The sequence below is a fragment of the Drosophila persimilis genome, unplaced genomic scaffold (genome assembly GCF_003286085.1).
Source record: "Drosophila persimilis strain 14011-0111.01,24,50 unplaced genomic scaffold, DperRS2 tig00000780-arrow-arrow-pilon, whole genome shotgun sequence".
NCBI lineage: Eukaryota > Metazoa > Arthropoda > Insecta > Diptera > Drosophilidae > Drosophila > Drosophila persimilis.
The window spans coordinates 834,224-852,772 of NW_020825353.1; the positions used below are offsets into that span (position 1 = coordinate 834,224).

General features: G+C 45.1%; 5 protein-coding genes across 6 annotated transcripts in view; all 5 read right to left on the reverse strand.

Annotated features, from left to right (window-relative positions):
* Nucleotides 1–18,549, reverse strand: part of LOC6602371 (heparan sulfate 2-O-sulfotransferase pipe) — a 37,736-nt gene that overhangs the window by 4,635 nt on the left and 14,552 nt on the right. The window contains exons 2-4 of one of the 2 annotated variants that reach the window (XM_026992745.1): nucleotides 14,641–14,807; nucleotides 9,392–9,450; nucleotides 7,787–8,356 (exon numbers count right to left, since the gene is read on the reverse strand). In XM_026992745.1, the coding sequence (XP_026848546.1) occupies nucleotides 7,787–8,356; nucleotides 9,392–9,450; nucleotides 14,641–14,807 (796 nt within the window). Of the gene's footprint in view, nucleotides 1–7,786; nucleotides 8,357–9,391; nucleotides 9,451–14,640; nucleotides 14,808–18,549 lie in introns of those variants that run through there. The other variant, XM_026992744.1, reaches the window with a different exon arrangement.
* On the reverse strand, nucleotides 175–1,344 carry LOC6602366 (heparan sulfate 2-O-sulfotransferase pipe; the record flags this gene model as incomplete). The annotated part of the gene is made up of 3 exons (XM_026992763.1): nucleotides 175–466; nucleotides 540–694; nucleotides 782–1,344. Coding segments are annotated over 3 exons (909 nt in total), but the record flags the coding sequence as incomplete, so codon positions are not given.
* Nucleotides 1,650–2,833, reverse strand: LOC6602367 (heparan sulfate 2-O-sulfotransferase pipe). The gene is made up of 4 exons (XM_026992764.1): nucleotides 2,812–2,833; nucleotides 2,162–2,741; nucleotides 1,936–2,090; nucleotides 1,650–1,876 (listed from the first exon to the last, which is right to left on the reverse strand). Exons 1-4 carry the CDS (start codon nucleotides 2,831–2,833, stop codon nucleotides 1,650–1,652), a joined length of 984 nt encoding a protein of 327 aa, XP_026848565.1.
* LOC6602368 lies at nucleotides 2,983–5,536 on the reverse strand. Its single transcript, XM_026992765.1, has 9 exons — nucleotides 5,528–5,536; nucleotides 5,021–5,338; nucleotides 4,691–4,935; nucleotides 4,463–4,617; nucleotides 4,214–4,388; nucleotides 4,072–4,078; nucleotides 3,455–4,011; nucleotides 3,222–3,376; nucleotides 2,983–3,164 (listed from the first exon to the last, which is right to left on the reverse strand). The coding sequence occupies exons 1-9, from the start codon at nucleotides 5,534–5,536 to the stop codon at nucleotides 2,983–2,985; spliced, it is 1,803 nt and encodes a 600-aa protein (XP_026848566.1).
* LOC6602370 (heparan sulfate 2-O-sulfotransferase pipe) lies at nucleotides 5,600–7,513 on the reverse strand. The gene is made up of 4 exons (XM_026992766.1): nucleotides 7,307–7,513; nucleotides 6,119–6,972; nucleotides 5,890–6,044; nucleotides 5,600–5,832 (listed from the first exon to the last, which is right to left on the reverse strand). Exons 1-4 carry the CDS (start codon nucleotides 7,511–7,513, stop codon nucleotides 5,600–5,602), a joined length of 1,449 nt encoding a protein of 482 aa, XP_026848567.1.

The following is an 18,549-nucleotide window of genomic DNA, read 5'->3' on the forward strand; positions in this document are numbered from 1 at the left end:
AGCGCGGAAAGAACAGGCGATCCATTTCGGCCTTGGCTGTGTTGTTGAGTCGACGCGGCGTTAGGCCATCTAACTGAGGGGATAGGGTTAGGGTTTAGAAGCGGTTCGGGGCCATGCTACACAACAAAGGATGAGACACACAAGATGGATTTACAGAGTACACAGAGTGTGGTCTAGTCTAAAGTATCTACTGTTTATTTAAGTGGAAATTTGTTCGAAAGTATTTGTATATCACCAGCTAACGTCTAGTCTAGCCTCCCAGTTAATTCTCTCAACTAATTCAGAAGACCATGCCTTTCCAGCTCGTTGAGGTTGAGGGCCAAGTACTGCTTGTACAGACGCTGCTTGCAGAAGTAGTAGAACTCGTACTCATTCGTGAAATTCCTGCGTATCATAGCCTTCACCTCGGGCTCTATGAACGGCTTTCGTTTGTTCTTGTTCCGATTGACGATCTTGTTATTGTTCACTGTTTAGAAGTTGGATGGGGGTATTCGAGTTCAATAAGGGAATGTGCTATACTTTTAAATGGTTTGACCTACTCTCGTACATCAGCTTGGCGCCGCGAAAGAATCGCGGTATATAGCGCTCGAGGACGGTCAATGTAATGTTCGTGTCCTCCCAGCTTCCCACGACTGCATAGTCCCGTTCCACATGCTCCTTGGCCATTTGCACGGCAGTCGGCGAATTGAAGGGACTAAAAGATGAGCGCTCTATTAGCTCTACTTCCTTGCAGTAGAAACCCATTTATAACTCCATATTCCCTTATCCATTTTGTACTTACATACAATCATCGTGATGACCACAATAGAACAGGGTTTGTCTTTTAAAATTGGGCACGGCATCCTTGACCGTATGGGGTATATACTGACATTCCGGATCCCCGCTCTTGACACATTCATTAAAGTTTTTCTTATACCACGACTCCTTCTTTATCTTCAAATTAGGCTTTTTCCGGTACTCGATTGCATTCTTATAGGAACCGCGTGCGTAGAAGAACCAGCTGATGACCCGTTCCACCGGATCCCGCACCATGTTTATATAGATCGGTTTGGGCTGATCGAACTCGTCAAAGTCTATCCAGTTGATGTGCTCTATGTAAATGGAGCCCTCTTCCAGGTCAGCGACATATTCAGCCATGTCACGCTGGTCGTTTTTCTTCAACTGACGGGAAGTGGGTTTTGAGAGACCCGTTCTGTCAAGGGTTAAATCATCGTGATAGTTTTCCAGAGCTTGCAACAGCTCCAGCATAGCCTCGCTGCCTACTTTGGCGGCGCGATTGAAGAACAGAACATCGATATCAGCGTTACGAGTATTGTTCAGCCTCGTTGCGCTCAGATGGTTGAGCTATATAGATATGATAGCAGGGATTGATCAGTGATGGGCCATGGTTAGCTCTTAGTTCAATGGGTCCCAGAGTTATTACCTTTTTAAGATCCAGAGAGAGAGCGAGAGAGACAGAGAGAGGGAGAGATACGCAATAGATTTGCCCTCTTTAGATCGGGTTATTAAGCGATAGGTGGAAACCTTTCAAGAGTTTCATTTAAGCGGAATAAAAGTTATGCCTTGCCCTAACCCCTAATCGTAATATAAGTAAGCCCTCAAAGTACTTCTCCTTTGCTTTATTAATTTACTTTTTAACCTAAGTATTTCTAGTTCCTGATAGCCATATCATTGGCCGCCTCCAATTGAATCAAAGACTTGTCCACGCGCCTAAGATCGTTCAGTTTCAGTGCTAGATATTGCTTGTGCAAGCGCTGGCGACAGAATTGATAGAATTCGATTTCACGCGTGAAATTCCGACGAACCATATCGAGAATCTCCTGCGATATGTGGGGCTTCATGGGGTTATCGTTCTGCTTCTCCGCATGCAGACCAGCTGTAATCAAGCAGTTTCTTAGGTTACCCAAGATATTTGTCTCGTCCGAACCGACTTACAGTAGTACATTTTGGAAGCGTCCGCAAAGTAGCGGGGTACGTAGGCTTCCAGGACAGCAAGAGTCTCGTTCGTATGTTCCCAGGTGCCCACAACAGCGTACTCCCGCTCCACATTCAGTTTGGCAATTTGCAGGGCCAGACGAGAGTTGAAAGGTCTAAGGGGGTGGTAGGGAGGGTCTTGCATTGTGACTGACAGAATGAGAGAAGGAAGCCTGACAACACTCACGTGCACTTGAACTCATCGTGACCGCAGAAAAATAGGATCTGCCTGCGATGATCCCCCACATGCTCCAGGAGCGAACCCTCGATGTAGGTGCAGACCTTCTCGCCACTCAACACACACTGATCGTACTCGGTGTTTACCCATTTGGGATTGGGCATTTCCCGATTGCTGCGCCTGCGGCCGGGCACAAAGATCCATGGGGCGCGAATATAGTAATACCAACTGACCACCCGATCGACCGGATCGCGCACCATATTGATGTAGATGGGACGGGGCTGTTCGTTCTTTGTGAAATTTAGATAGTTGACGTGACTGGCAAAGACAGTGCCATCCTCCAGGTTGACTATATTCTCGATCATATCGCTCTGCTCGGGCAGCTCAAGGATAGGTAGGACGCCACCGTTTTGGGGATCCTTTTCCACCTCATAGTCGTGGACTTTGCCAAGCTGACGCATCAGCTCGATTAGCTGCATACTGCCCGTCTTGGGTACGCGATTGAAGAAGAGCACGTCGATGTCAGCCTTGGGGGTATTGTTCAGGTCTTGTGCGTTTAACTGAAGGATCTGCAAAGGCACACGCACACCTTTGAGTGGGAGGATGTTGCACAGAGAGAGAGAGAGAGAAAGAGAGACAAAGACTGCAGAGAGGCGCACATGTGATGGTGGGTTCAAGCATCCAAGCCAACCAAATGCTCGACAAAGGATTAGTATCGAAAGAGAGAAAGACTCGCGGGAAATTTGTGTGTATAGTATGCTATTGGTACTCGTATCATATCATTTCATCTTATGTAAAAAATGTTTTAGTCTTATAAGTTTATCAGTTGCCTAGATAGGAATGTCCATGAATTGGTTCTTATTAATGGCTATATATTGCATGTACAGGCGCTGCATGATGAACTGGTACAACTCAAGCTCAAATTTGAAGCTGTCCTTGAGATAGCGCTCCACTTCCTCATCCAGACTGTTGTCATGTGGGGTCGTGTTTACCGTAAATTTTTTGGTTTGGGCTAGTGAAAATATATCAATGAGTTCGAAGCACATTTAGCAAATCAGTGGGGACCTACAGTAATAGACCTTCGTGGCACCCGTAAAGAAACGCGGTATGTAGGCCTCGAGTACGGCCAGTGTGATATTCGTCTGCTCCCAGGTGCCCACTACAGAGTATTCCCTTTCCACATGCATCTTGGCCATTTGCATTGTAGCCTCGGAGTTTAACTGCCTAAATAACGATAGCAATGGAAGGGAATTATGCCTGCAGAGAAAGTAGAAAGGGGGTTTCTCTATAGGGAAAACCTACTCGCAAATCTGCGCATTACCGCACAACTTCAAGGCGAATCTTCGCCAGTCGCCGTTGAAACGATTGTGGGCATCGAACACACAGTGGGGGGATATCCTCTGCTTCACACAGTCGTTGAATTTCATATCATAGTACGTTTTATCCTGGACTATTTTATTGGGGTTGCGTCTCACGGACTGGCCCACGATCTTTGGGTGGCGCAGGTAGTAATAGGCACTGATCACCTTCTCTATGGGATGGCGCACCAGGTTGATGTAGATGGGCCGGGGCATGTCGTGTACCGTGAAGTTCACCCAGTTTGCGTGCTCCACATAGACCGACGGTTCGGACAGTTCCGTTAGCTGATGCACGAATTCCCTTTGCTCCTCAAAGTTCTCTGTCATTGCCCTTTTTGGTTGTATCACATTGCGGAATGTCTCATAGCCGTTCAGCAGGCCCAATTGATTTATTAGGCGGGTCATCGACTGACTTCCCGTCTTTTCAATTCGATTAAAGAATACGAACTCCCGTTCGGCTTTGGGTGTATTATTCAGTCGGACAGGAACAAGATCAACCAGCTTAAATGTGAAAGAAATAATTCGAATTCCTTAACAGCAGAAAAAAACGCAGATGAAAACTTCTAGGCTAGAATTACAGATGCATTGAATGAGTAAAGTTAGTGGAACAGAAAAGACCGCTGAAGCTCTTGATTACTTGATCCAATCTTTGTTCTTATCCTACTCAATAATCAAAATTAAACAAATAATGTGATATAATCACAGATCCAAGTGTCTATTTATTGAGAAATATTGCCGATACAAGCGCTGCTTGCAGAAGTGATAGAACTCGTATTCTTGCGTGAAATTGGCCCGCATTATTCTCTTGATCCGTTCACTGATCTTTGGTTTCCAGTGGTTTGTGTTGCGCTTCTTGAAGGCCAGGCCTTTGACGGGTTCTGCAGGAAAGTGGACAATGGACAATTTAATTCTCGGTCAAGCCAAGCCCCAAGGAACTATAAGTAAGGTTTACCATAATACAGGTCGGTACTGCCCCTAAAGAAACGTGGTATAAAATGCTCGAGCACGGCCAGGGTAACATTCACATCCTCCCAGGAGCCAATAACCGAAAAGTCACGCTCAACATTCTGCTTGGCCCGGGCCACGGCCGAGGGCGTATTGAAGGGTCTTGGCGTTCAAAGAGAAATCATCTTAATGTGAGAGGAAATGATTAACTTAGAATGGATCCGGGACTACCTACTCGCATAAGGGGGCATGTCCGCAGAAGAACAAACTCTGCCGCTTATGATCGGCTGGATCGTCTTTGAAGTTCAGGCCGTAATCATAGCGACATTCGAAGTCGTGGCTCAGCACGCAATCCTCAAAGTTTTTCGTATAATGGGTACGATTTTCAAATTTTCCGGTAATTTTGAACATTTGCAGCGAATTCCACGGCGTACGCTTATAGTAGTACCAGCTAATAACCCTCTCCACAGGGTCTCGAACCTGCACAAATAAGGGAATTGGGGAAGTTTTGAGGAACAACACACAATAAACAAACGCCAGCTCCTCCTCCTGCTCCTGCTCCTACCAAATTGATATAGATGGGTTGGGGCAGGTGAAACTGTCGAAAGTTCACATAGTTGGCATGCTCGGCATAGGCGAAAGCATCCTCCTCCATCAGATCCAGAATGCGGTGGGCCTCCTCTTTTTGTTTCTCAAACGACCAATAGACTCCGGTGGGCTTTGCGAATGGCGATCGTGCGTTCTGAAAGTGATTGCGTTCGCCCAGGCGGAGCATCAGCTCAATGAGGGTCTCGCTGCCCGTCTTGGGTACTCGATTGAAGAAGAGTATATCTCTGGTATGGTATTTGGTGTTGTTCAGGAACTTTGGGTTCAGACGCCACAGCTGCAAAAGGTCATGGGTAGAGTAGTAGATGCGCACCGCAAAAGGTAACCATAAAAGACAGACATCATAGAGATGCTATATACATGGAGAAACAGACACACACACACACAAAGCCATAGCAAGAGATTCACACAAAAAGCAATCAAAACATTATTGTGTACTATATAGTCCTGAAATGTTTAATCATACAGTGGACATGGCTTAGCTTAGGTCTAATCGAAATTTGTTCCTACGCGATTCTATTCTTGCTCTGTTCTGTCCCTAATACTCCTCCTCGTTGTAGTCGTTGCGCTGCTCTGGCACCAGCAGATAGTCGTCTTCCCCGAAGCCCTTGCCATGACTTAGAGCGGCATACTGCAGGTACAGACGCTGTTTGCAGAATTCGTAGAACTCGATCTCGTTGGTCAGATTCTTCCTCAGGATCAGGCGTGTTTCGTCGCTCACGATGCGTGTGACATTATTGCGATTAACGCGGGACAGACGATCTTTGCCCACTAAAAGTTAAGTTCTGTCAAGTCTCGTGGCAAAGTAAAGTTAGTCAGAGTGCTTACGATAGTAGGCCACCTTGGCATTACGGAAATATCGTGGTATATAGGCCTCCAGCACGGCCAGCGTGATATTTGTGTCCTCCCAGGTGCCAACCACGGCATATTCCGATTCCACAGTGCGCTTGGCCTTCTGCATGGCCATCTCCGAATTGAAGGGCCTAACAGGGATTGCAGTTGGGATAAGATCAGAGGGAGCTACGAGTATCTACTGCCCTATCTACTGCCTACTTACATGCACAACTTCTGATTCATGCCGCAGAAGAATAAAGTCTGACGACGGTGATCACCCGCTTCGTTCTTGATCTGCATTTGATTGAAAGTACAGTGGCGATCTTTGTTGCGGACGCATGTGTCCAGGTCCATGTCTAGGAACTCGTCCGAAGGCATGGCCGGGGCCTTGTCCCCCAGTTTGGCCTGCATGTCGCGATAGTACCAGCGGGCACGTATGTAGTAATGCCAGCTGATGATGCGATCGATGGGATCGCGTACAAGATTAATGTAGATCGGACGCGGTAGATGGAATCTGGTGAAGTTGATGTAGGCTATGTGCTGGCTGTAGATGTGGGGCTTGGGGCGCGTTAGGAGATCGGAAAGCAGATCGCTTTGGTGCTGCTTGTTCATCAAGACGGTTTCGTGGGCACCGCCCTTGTTCCGGGCATGGTTGAACCCATTGATCTTGCCCAGGCGTGCCATCAGCTCCATCAGCGATTGGCTGCCTACCTTCGGTACGCGATTGAAGAACACGAAATCTACTTCGGCGTATTTGGTATTGTTCAGTAAATCGGCTTGCAAATTGAACCCATCAATGCCATCAATACTATCATGCTTTTCATCATCATCAGCATCGTCCTCATCTTCATCATCATCATCTTCATCGTCCCCATAGTTAGCCTCATCTTGGAGGGGCTTCTCCTCGGGCAGGGCCAATTGTTTGTCATGTGGGGCCTTGTGCAGGTGCGCCTTGTGAGGCACCTGATGCTGGTGCTGCTTCGAGTGATGATCGTGGTGGTGTCCATGTCCGTGTCCCTCTTCATGCTTTGGTTCCTCCTCGCTGCTCCGGCGATCATGCACATTGTATCCACGTAGCTACATGCAAATGGTAGGCCGAATTAGCATCTCGTCTATCGAGAGAGAGCGACTAACCCAATCGAAAGTTTACCCAAGCTAGGACGTGGTTAGGAAATACCGAAAGATCAAGCAGTACGAAAATTAACACAGTTTATTTTACTCTTGAAACACTATCACTAATCAACTAATTTGCTTCCCTCAGCTTCGGATCTAGGTCCAGCCTCAATGCGATATACTGCTTATACAGTCGATGCCTGATAAACTGATACAACTCAATCTCCCTAGTCAGGTTCCGCGCGAGCAGGGCCCTCGCCTTCTCGCTCAGTGTGGGCCTGAAATTGTTGCGATTAACATTTCCCAGCCGGCTGCGCAGAGCATAGTACTCTTCCTTGGCGCCGGCAAAGTACTTCGGTATGTAGCCCTCCAGTACAGTCAGAGTGGTGTTTGTATCCTCCCATGTGCCCACAACAGCGTAGTGCTCCTCCACATTCCGTTTGGCCCGCTGCATCGCCTCGTGCGAGTTGAAGGGCCTGCAGAAAGTGTATTTGGGATTGTACATACATCGGGTGTACTTTTGATGGGGTATTCTACAGTTGCTAGAGCAGATTGATGGTGTTGCGCTGGGATAGGGATTGAAGAGATCTAAGGCATATATACATAAATAGATGTATACTCTAAAGCTCAGAGTGCTTTTAGGATCATAAAATGTCACAAGCAATCCTCTTTGCTTTGCCCAACGTACCCCAAAGATCTCTAGCTATTCCCCCCACAACTCATCGACTACCATCGCAAAATACTGAGATGCCCCCTGAGATCCTATCTCGACTGCTACTCACATGCACACGGAGGTCGTGTGACCACAAAAGAATAACGACTGCCTTCGATGATCGCCCAGATTTCCCATTTCCATTTGCTCGTACACACATTCCGGATCGTGCTCTTCGATGCATTCATTGAAGTCCTTCCTGACCCACTCCACGCTGGGCAGAACAGCCTTTTCGCCAAAGGTTTCCCTCCGCTCGGCCAGATACCAGGGGGCCCGGGCATAGTAGAACCAGCTGACCAAACGCTCGATGGGATCGCGCACCAAGTTTATGTAGATGGGCCAGGGCTCATTCAAGAGATCAAAGTCGATGAAGGCCACATGCTTGGTATACGTGTTGGCTCCCGTGCTGTTTAGCACATCGCTGTGTAGGAAGTTCTTTGCATAGGTGGGATCCATGAGGACCACTTCGTAGAAGCCCTCGACATCGCGCCGGGCCTCGAAGCCATTCCGCTTGCCCAGGATCTTGAGCAACTCCATCATCTTTTCGCTGCCGGTCTTTGTCACTCGATTGAAGAATATCGTGTCCAGCTGGGCACGCGGTGTGTTGTTCAGCTGTGCGGCGGTCAGGTGTGTTAGCTGCCGGATTGCAAAAGTTGGGGAGTGCTGGAGTGCTTGTTGGAGTAGGATAATTTCTTGCGGATTGAGTGGAACACACAAAGCTACACGAACATGAACACGAGTCAACACAAGTAGGACAACATATATATATGTATAAAAATAGACTTTAAGCGGTTTTTTTTTTTTTTGGGAAGCAACAGAGAGAGAGAGAGAGAGACTGGGGGCATGGGCATCGCATCCCATCAGCTTAAATAGTTTTTCGGGTTTCGCATTGAGGATTTCGCAAAGTCGCGCACAGCTGGATGTGGGCATAAATAATAATCCTCCCCATAGCCAAAGCCATCATTGAAACTTACCTTTGGGACATTTGCTCATTTACTTTAATCTTTATAAATCGAATTTCTATCGCTTCTATGTCGCAACTAACTAGCCACACAAAAAAAACCAACAAATATTGATTCAAACTGCGCTGACAAAATTCCAAGACAGAGTCGAAGTGTAATTTTCGTTTGTGTTAGTGTAAGGAGAGAGAACTGCATAGGATAGACAGCTATATAGCCATAGCTATAGGTAGATTGTAGATTGTAGATACAGGGATAGCTAATAGACTACCAGAGCTAAACTGATTGCATAAGTACTAATATGTAGGTGTTGTTTGTGTTGTATGTTGTGTGTGTGTTGGTGTTTGTGTTTGTGAGGGCTAAGAAGAAGAATGCTACAGCGATTGGATGAGCCACAATGATGCCGGACATAGAGAGGCAGCGCGTATGAACCGCAGAGAGAGAGAGAGAGGCAGCGAGTATGAACGAAAGATACAGAGAGTATGGGAGGGTATGCATTCCGGTCAGGCATATATGCAATATCAAACACCAAGGAGCTGAAGCTACCTTTCCGCATGTATAGGTCGCTTTTAATGGAGTTTCATCGATGATGCTTTACTTGTTTCTGCTTTATGGCCAGCCAATAATGTATGCAATAATGTTTACGATATGATGGGCAATATGCAAGATATTCATATCAAGATATTTATAGAATGGTTTTTCATTAGCTTACCTGGCCAGTGCTTTTCAAATATTGGTAGGTGCCATGCAGAGTGTTGATATCGTCGTGTTCTGAAAGGTTGAGCCAGTTAATAAATCACTCGATAATAATATACAAAGTCGTAGTTTATTTTGTAATGAAAAGAGCTCCCATACTAATCAATTAAAGATATTGGTTTGTCTTTTCTATGAAACATGACTCTATTCAGCTGACGTTGTACGTCTTGCGATGTCTTACGAATGACAAGTTGCATCGATTTACATCACACCTCCGATGACCTTAGAAACGGACTCCCAAAAAATGGAAGGAAGTAATACCGAATACTTTTACTTTCCTCTGGAGCCCAAAAGGTGTTGTTTATGCAATATCTGGAATGGGGGGAAGTCGAATACTGAAGCCATTTTCAGCTTTGATAAATAAATGACGATGAGTGCAATAAATATGCAAGCTCATGGCGACTCCTTTCACTTTTCCGAATCACTTAGGATGCGATAGGGATCATCCTCAGATTTCGAAAGGTTTCCCACTACCACTACCACTCCCTCTCCCATCCTTGCGTCCAACGCAAAACGCATGCAAATGGAAACTTTTGCGTGTCCATTTGATGGCGGTGGTGTCGTGAGGGCAATTAAAATGTTGATGTCTAGGCATTTGTCCAGTTTTGCCAGACGTGAACGTGGGCACTGCATACAATACAATTTAGCAGCAAATGGTAAATGACTGTAATCGAGCATTTGGACAGGTCTATACACACACAGAAAGAGACAGAGAGAGACAGAGAGAGACAGAGAGAGAGAGAGAGATATAAAGGAAGGCTGATGCGGAAAACATCTTGATTTTCAAGTGTAGTGTGGGTCGATCGCACCACTTTTGTGTTTTCTTTAGGCAAAGTATTTCATAATTCGTCCCGAACTGAACGAGGAAGTGTGTATCACCAGGCCCGTATCCAGTCCCGTGTCCACTCCAATTGCATGTAAACCAGATTCGTTGTGTTGTATTTGGTCAATTGGGCAGTTTCTCTGAAAAATGTGAATGAAAGTGGTGGCCAACTGGTTTGCTGGTCCGTGTCTCTCACTCTCTCTCCCTCTCTCTCCCTCTCGCTCTCTCTCTCTCTCCGGCTTAACCACCGACAACAAAGTCACTGAACCAAAAGTGAAACACATTTTGCGGTTGAAACCTTAAAATAGAAGTCTGCTCTTCTTTTATATCTCTGTGTTTTTTCGGGGTTTGTTTGTGTGGTCAGGAAATTGGGTCACATCCATGCAGTTGTCTCATGCAGTTCTTCCACTTTGGCTGTGATCTGGTTAATTCGATATTTTTTTTATTCTTTATTCTGCTGTTCTAAAGCGACCTTCAGTCGGAGCTTAGCTCCGGTTATTGGCCACTTCAGGTGCCGGCTGAAGGTGAACAACGTAACATGTGGTGCATGCACATAATGCATGGGAAAAAGTGGAATCATACTGAGGTGGGGCCGCATTTGGCTTTGTTCTAAGCAGGGGATGCTGTGAGGGGATGGACTGGGAAGGAGTGCTGGTCGATGATGCAGCTTAACCAGAAATTGTGTATACAATCTTTTATCAGATCATCTTTTACTCCTTTCTACTCTATATCCAATCTATCAAACCCTTCTTGGTATTTTAAGACATACCTACATGTTTTGTGGATCATTCCCTTCTAGATCGTTTCACTCTCTTATTGAATCGGATTCAATAACCATTTATTGTTGATGAAGGATCTGCAAGCACTTGAAAACGTCTCTATGGGTTTCTTTCCGGTTAATTTTTCTTTATAATTCTTCCATCTTATAATAATCTATCTAATTTCCAGCCTTATTCCGCCCAATAGTTCGTTCATTTGTCTAATTTTATGTTTCCTTACCTCTTTCTCGATCTCAAGACCTGACTCTAAGATTAGCCGAACCCCTTGGTAACGCCCCTGCCACAGAAAATTGCCTGTTTGCAGCTTTTCCGCTAAATTGGACCACAACTCTAGGCACTATTCGGTTTGGTTTGGTTTGGTTTGGCTGACTAACGAACTGGGTAGGTGTTCGTACTGCTACGAGTATTGCTATTCGTCTATGGATCCGACTCTTGGCCGGGGTCTCGTCTAATTGAAAATAAAGTTGCTCGGTTCGGTAGTGAGCGCAAAGAACTGGTTTGCTATGCATTTTTGCCAGGGGCAAAGTTGGCATTGCTACACTTTAGTTTTATTTTTCTTCTTCTTCGGCTGTGCTAGTTAAAGGTGTAGACAATTGTTGGGTTGACTGCTTTTTTCCATCGGAGACAATGAATCGCGACAGGTAGAGCACTGATGGGTTTTATTGGGTCTACTCTTTTGTGTCAGGGATGGCTTTTGAAGCGATTCTTCGAGGGTGTAAACGATCTAGCTTGACATTGATTTGTGGACGAGCTGTCTGTCTGTGGGGCAGTTTATCCATCAGTCAATCAGTCTATCAATCTTCTTCATTGCTATTTTGTTCATCGACTGAGAGATTCATCAGGATTGTGAAAGATTGTGAAGGATTGTCATCCTTTATTATTTTGCCTTTTTCTTGTTTAAATGTATTATTGATTTTCCCAGCAATCGTTGTTCGTCTCAGCTCATTCATTAGCCGTCTCCCCAATTCACACAACAATCCATTAAAGAATCTTAAACTTGAGTCATGTTTCCGTCATGTTTCCATGTGGCCATTAGACCACGACATCAACCGCAGCCCCAAGCCAAAAACACAACTTGGCTGCAACGTTCAGAGCTGTTAATTAGCCCAAGTCAAGTTCAATGTTGGCACACAAAACGCAGCCAAAGAAAAGAGCCGGCTAACGGTGTCATCATCATGATGATGGCCTGAACGAGCATGTTGAGTACGAGTACGTCATCATATTTGTATCTTTATCTCGCACTCGACCCCCGCGAGTCGTGTGAGTCAATTAAATGAAATATTTATGAATGAATGAATACGTATGGCTGAAGGTAAACCGTTTGTGCATTTTACAGATACTTGTTTTCTTTCTTTCTTTTTTGCTTTTGGACAGACAGACAGACAGCGCAAGAAAACCTCCATCAACGTCACACACTTTTGCTTTGTTTTCTTTTCATTTTATAAATTTTTTCCTTCTTTTTTGGCCATTAGCCGGATTTTGCCTTGGAGGGGGCCTAAACAGGGACAATTTGTAACTGTCGTCTGTGCACGAGGCGGTGCAACTGACGCGTGCGCAGACGCAGCGGCAGCGGCAGCAGCAGCAGCCACAATGGATATGGCACTGGCACTGGCACTGGCACCAGCTGTGCCACAAGTGCACTCCGGTCTGGATGGTCCCATCTGACTCGACTTCATCATCATCATCATCTTTTACTGTGGAAGTCTTCGGCAATGCCCCTCTGCCTTTGTTCCACTGTACTGCCAGCTGGCTGTTGTTGGCAATCACCGCAGTAAGGCGTGAAGTCTTCAGTTCCCCAGACTTCCTCCGTCTCCGCCTCCGCCTCCGCCTCTGCCCAGATATCACCTTGCCACAGTCTTCCCCTAGAGATCACCTTGTTGCTTTCGTCAGTGGCTCAGCAGCTGCTGTTGCTGCTGCTGTTGGGGCAACTTTTGTCTAATTTGCAAGTTGAGTTGCACGGCCTAAGCGAGCCCCAAAACTTCCGGCATGGAAATTAGGGGGTCTGTTTTTTTTTTTTAGCATTTTTCAGAAAGTTTTGATTTGATTTCGGTTTTCCTATCCAGCTTCAGCTTCAGCAAGTAGCATTGCCTAATGATGGAGGTATTAGTCCAATTACGGTCCGCGACTGACGATGATCATTAGCCGAAGTGATCTCGCTCAAGTGGCAGAATCTCAAGTGCCGCTCTGAAAAATCTCCGCTTTGCCACTTCTTTTATACTCAGTTTTTGAATGCGTTTTCATTGTTGATGGAATTGAAATGGCGTTTGGTTCGGCTTTTGTTTGGCTTTGGAGAATGTTCGGCAAACATTTTAGAGAGGGAAGAGTGTCAAGTGATTGCTTTTGAGGTCTATGGTAATGTGATCTTAACGAGAGTACTCGCTGAGTACTGGCTGGGGGGCTAACATATATACACTGATCTACGGATAAGTGGGAAAAGAGTTTTGAAAGAGTTTCTCTTGATAAATTGTACCGAAGGCCCAGAAATAAGATTATGCCATACAAACACCTAATCCACAAATTTCCCCCTTGTGTTATTTGCTAATTGAATTAATAATATTATAATCAATATGCTGAATTTTTCATCACAGTCACAAAACAAAACTGCGCTTAGCGCAATGTCAAAAGGTTAAATTGCCTCCAAATAAAAGGAGGATGCCCCCCAACCTCCCACTGGGGCACAACTAAACACATAATTTATTAATGCACTAAAATATGCACAAATAAAAAAAGAAGCGAGGTATCATCTATGTAAACACATGCATATTGTAATTAAAAAGCATGCCATGCCGCACATATTTTCGTGCCACCAACTACGATTATCTATGGATGCATCGACAATACTAGTGTATTGTGTTGATATTAATTTGAGAGTTTATTAGTGCTATTCCACAGCACACAAAATCCGATTATTGTATAAAGGGGATAGATACATGTACTATTTTGGGTGTCTTTCCGTTAAATATTCTATTATTTATTCATGCATAAAGCATGCGCACTAATTTAGCCTAAAACGATCAACTAATTTATTACCGGAACCAGAGCCAGAGCCAGAGCCATAGCCAGGGAAAAATATTAACAAAGGTGTCCCACTGTAGTTGTTCTTTTTTGCCATTTGCAGGCCTGAGGTCTGAGGTCCACGGGTCAATGTGGTAATTAAAAATCAATTGGGCGTAGCCGATGTTCGAAAGCTGTACAACCTAATGGGTCTGCCCGGTGGGGTATATTAGGCAGCCATAAGGGGTGGGGGGGCCATGTAGGCCATGAATATGAATAATATTTAAATGCCTATAATACATTTTTAAAGTTTCTATAAAGTGTGTCATTAGTTAATGTTTGATTCCACTATTACACCTGTTTCAAAAGAACATCTTCTAGTCGAACCTTTTAGAAGAAACCCCCCTCCCCCCTCTTTCACGATGTTTTTTCTTTGCCATACTTCCTGTACACAAGTGATGCCTTTATCTGATACGCAACGCGAATGCAATCGAGCGCGAAATTTGGCCCACAATTCGGCCTTGGGCTCGTTGTGGGCTGGGCTGGGCTGGGCTGGGATGATGGTGGAGATGGAGATGCGTTAGATATGTATCTGTGGGGGTTACTTACTGCCCGCATCGTGGCCGCTGACGTGATTGCTGGTCAGGCCGAGGGCGGAGAACTCGGAGGGCTGCAGCTTCACCTCCATCTCCTTGAGACGGCTGTTCAGCTTGTTGGTGTGCATAAAGAGGAAGAAGGTGCACGATATGGCCAGCAGGGCAATCAGTTCCACGGATCTGCAATAGAAGGGCACAAATTGTTAGTCAAAGATTAAATGACAGCTCCCCTCACAAAGGGACGGGGGCCTGCGAAGCACGGAACGGAGTCTGGTATGGTAACAGAGATTCTATTTATAATGGCCATTAAGCTTTTATAATTTACGCCAAATTGGTTTTTAGCAGCTATTATTTCATTTACACTTCGAATTGCTGTCGCACACAGCAACAGCAACAGCAACAGGAACAGAACGGACCGAAACGTTTCTGTCCTTTGGTTAGGAACGGAGGGAAGGGACAAGCCCTGGGACGGCGACGGCGACTACAAAGTGTGCGCTGTGACAACATTTAATTAAGTTCTGAAAAGCCAGAAGAAAACAAAATGAAACAAAGCAAAAATCGGCGAGGGTACACAAGAAATGCATCAGAATAGGGAGAGACTGGAAAAATTATAAAAGAAATTAACAAAACAATGCGGGATAGGTTTTTGGGGGTGGTTCCACCCAGTCCCGAGGGTTGGGACCTGCTGGAGTTGTTACCTGTCACGAATGCGGTACAGTCCAGGTATTGGGGCATTTTGGCGGGAGGGAAGCCGAAACGTTTAAAATTCAGAGAACGGAATCAGAATTAAGGGACAGATTTGTGGTTTCATTTAATAAGCTAAATACGTCGCATAGATGATCAAATGACCATCAATAACTTGATGATTATTCAAAGATTTCTATAAGAAATTATGGAATTACATATGCGTGGAATATTAAGTGAGAAATGATGTAAGGTACTGAGGAATATTAGTATCTTGCTGTAGTTTCTTGAGATATTATTTTGTACTTTTCTTGGGATGCAGCTAACAAGTCCGTAGACTCAGTCCATACTCCATAGTTGAGTTCGTAACAATCAGATTTGGCATTACTGTGGCCCGGAGTTGGTAATCCATGCCACACTCGTGCTCTTGGTCGTGCAACAATGACCCACTTGCCTGCCACACGGGAGGGCTTAGCCGAGTTGCAACAGACCGGAGAACCTTTTGTGGAGCCCGCATTTCGCCCTGGCCTGGTCATTTTTTATGTAGTGTACATACTCGTATATATGTTTATATCTATCTTATATTTTGTATATACTTTTTGGCTTTTTCTATTTTTATATTTTTTATATTTGCCCAACGTTGATAACAAAACAAAGCGAAAGAAGCACAAAGAAATAGAAAGAAAACAAAACGATGGAGCAAGAGGAAGAACGAATGAAAAAAAAAAACGAAAGAAAAAACAAAAACGATGAAAAATAAAACCAACTAAAAATTGCAATGCAAACTGTTTTCTTTGGCAACTTTTTTAATGCAGCTGTCCGGTGTCCCCCCGTCTGGTGTCCAACAGCTCCAGCCGGACAGCGGGAAAAATGCAGAAGAAAGAAACAAAATTAAAACCAAAAAAAAAAAAAAAAATGTGAATAAATATTTTTTTATTGTTCGCTTTTGTTGGCATAAATCTACGGACCAGATATAACAGAAGTCTCGGACGGGACGGCCTTAAAAAACGGTATCAAAATAATAATGACAATAAATGCGGCCATAGAAGGGAACACAAATACGACCCAGTCTCCTGGTCGCGGATCTTTTCTGTTCGGTTCGGTTTGGGTCTTGTTTAGTTTGTCATCAGGTGCACAGAGTAATTTATTTCAAATGACTGCACTGGCGTCGAGATGGAGTTGGAGTTGGAGTTTGAGATGGAGATGGATATGGAGGGGGTCTGGGTCTGGGTCTAAGGAAAATCACAGACCTCGCTGGTCTGAGCTGGTTTGACTTTCATGAAATGTATCTCTTGGCCATACAAATACACAGCAGATTGGTAGCTGAAACAGTCACCAGGGCCCGCCCAGGGCTGGCCATAAGGCGCTTTCGCTGGACGATGGCGATGGCGATGATGGTGATGGTCACCTGCTGTGTGGACTTGGCTCAACTTCTTAACTAGAGTGGGGTTTGGGTTTGGGCTTGGTTATTTTTGTTGTCTTTGGGGGAGGCTTCATTTCATTAGCCCACAGTTGACGCCAAAAGTTTGTGGCTTATGTGCATGCGAATGTCTCTCGTCGGCCCTGACGATTCGCATTTATGCGCCCTCTTTTTTCGGCCAACTTATTGTTAAAGTTGACGCTAAAGTGGCCCGCAAATCCCACTTAAGCGCTGTTGCCACCAAAACATGGGCATTCCTCTTCCCCTTCCTCATCCTCTTGGTTGGGCCTCGTCTTGTGCATTTACAAAACTTTGCTTTTCTTTCTTTTTTTTTGTTTGTTGCAGAAAGCACGGAATTTATTGACATTTTGTTTGGTTCTCTGGGCTCGGTTCTCAGTTCTCGTTTCTACTCTCGTACTCCCAACGGGTCGCCAGGCGTGTAAATGCCGAAAGTTATGTGATTATTAAAATAATTTTACGTGACTGCGTCGATTTCTTTTGGACATTTGGCTGGATCCACACACACACACACGCACACACACACACACTCACATGGGCTAGTGGCGACGCTTGGGTGGAATAGAATGGGGGTGTTGGATTTGGGTCCGATTGCAGTTCGTTTGCTGCCACGTAGCACATGTGCAGGCCATTAGGGACCCGGGACCCGGGACCAGGGACCAGGGACCAGGGACCTCGAACCATACTCGGTTCGTTAGCGCTTTTTTCTCTCGCTCCTCCTCTGCGAGTATGTGCGTATCTGTATGCGATACGAGCTCTATTTTTCTTTGTTGGGGTCTGGGGGTGTGTGGAGTGTGTAGGCGTGGTTGGGGGCTCGGAGTCGGGGGATCGTGGGAGTAATGGCTGGTGGGTATTGCCTTCAACAGGGGCGTAGTTGATGTCAGGCTATATATAATTCTAGTTGTTACATTTGGCTGAAACTTTATCAAGATGATTGAAATGTGGGTGCCAAAGATCGGGGGGAATATTAAAGAGAAAGACAGAAGATCTGGAAATGATTCGCGGGCTTTAAGCAAAAATTATGCGCTTCTTTGTCTTGTATCTTGCCTATCATTAGATACATACATATGTATGTATGTATGTACCTAGTTCTCACACTTCAAATCCTCTGTAGATTTCATATACATATCTGCAAAACCATAACATTTTCTATCAGATCATGCTCTTCTACAAGCTGGGCAATCTGTGCTTCCCATCGTGGAACCCCAGCCTAGAATCGCACCGAGTTCAATGTCCAAGACCTCCATTCTCTGCTCCAAACATGTTATACTATCCAACAGGCCGCACCTTTCACTTCACTTCAGTTCAATTCAGAGATAGAGATATACCAATACCAATACCAATACCAATACCAATGTTGGGGGAAAAGAGATGGAAACGGCATTAAACAGCCTGCGAGTTGCATGCAAATTGCTCGCCATTTCCGCTTAGTGTCATTTGGATGCCCATACGCAGGCACAGACAGGCAACGACACTGCAGACAGACAACTAATTTAATTAAACGATGGCAAATTTTCCAGCTAATCAAATAGTAAAACGGCATGCGGCCAACAAAATTGCAGCCAGTTGCGAGGCATTAGAAATGAAGATTGCAAAATGCGCAATCCATAAGGAAAAAAAAAAGAAAAAACGACAAAACGGAATGTACTTCAGTTGATATACAATGAAGCAACTTCCATTCCAGCTCTAGCTCCAACTCCAACTCCAACTCCAAGTCATACTTCAGGCAGAGCAGGCGCAACAAATTGTTCAAGACATGAAGATTTCTTTCGCAATCAGTCTTATTTTTGGATGGGGAGA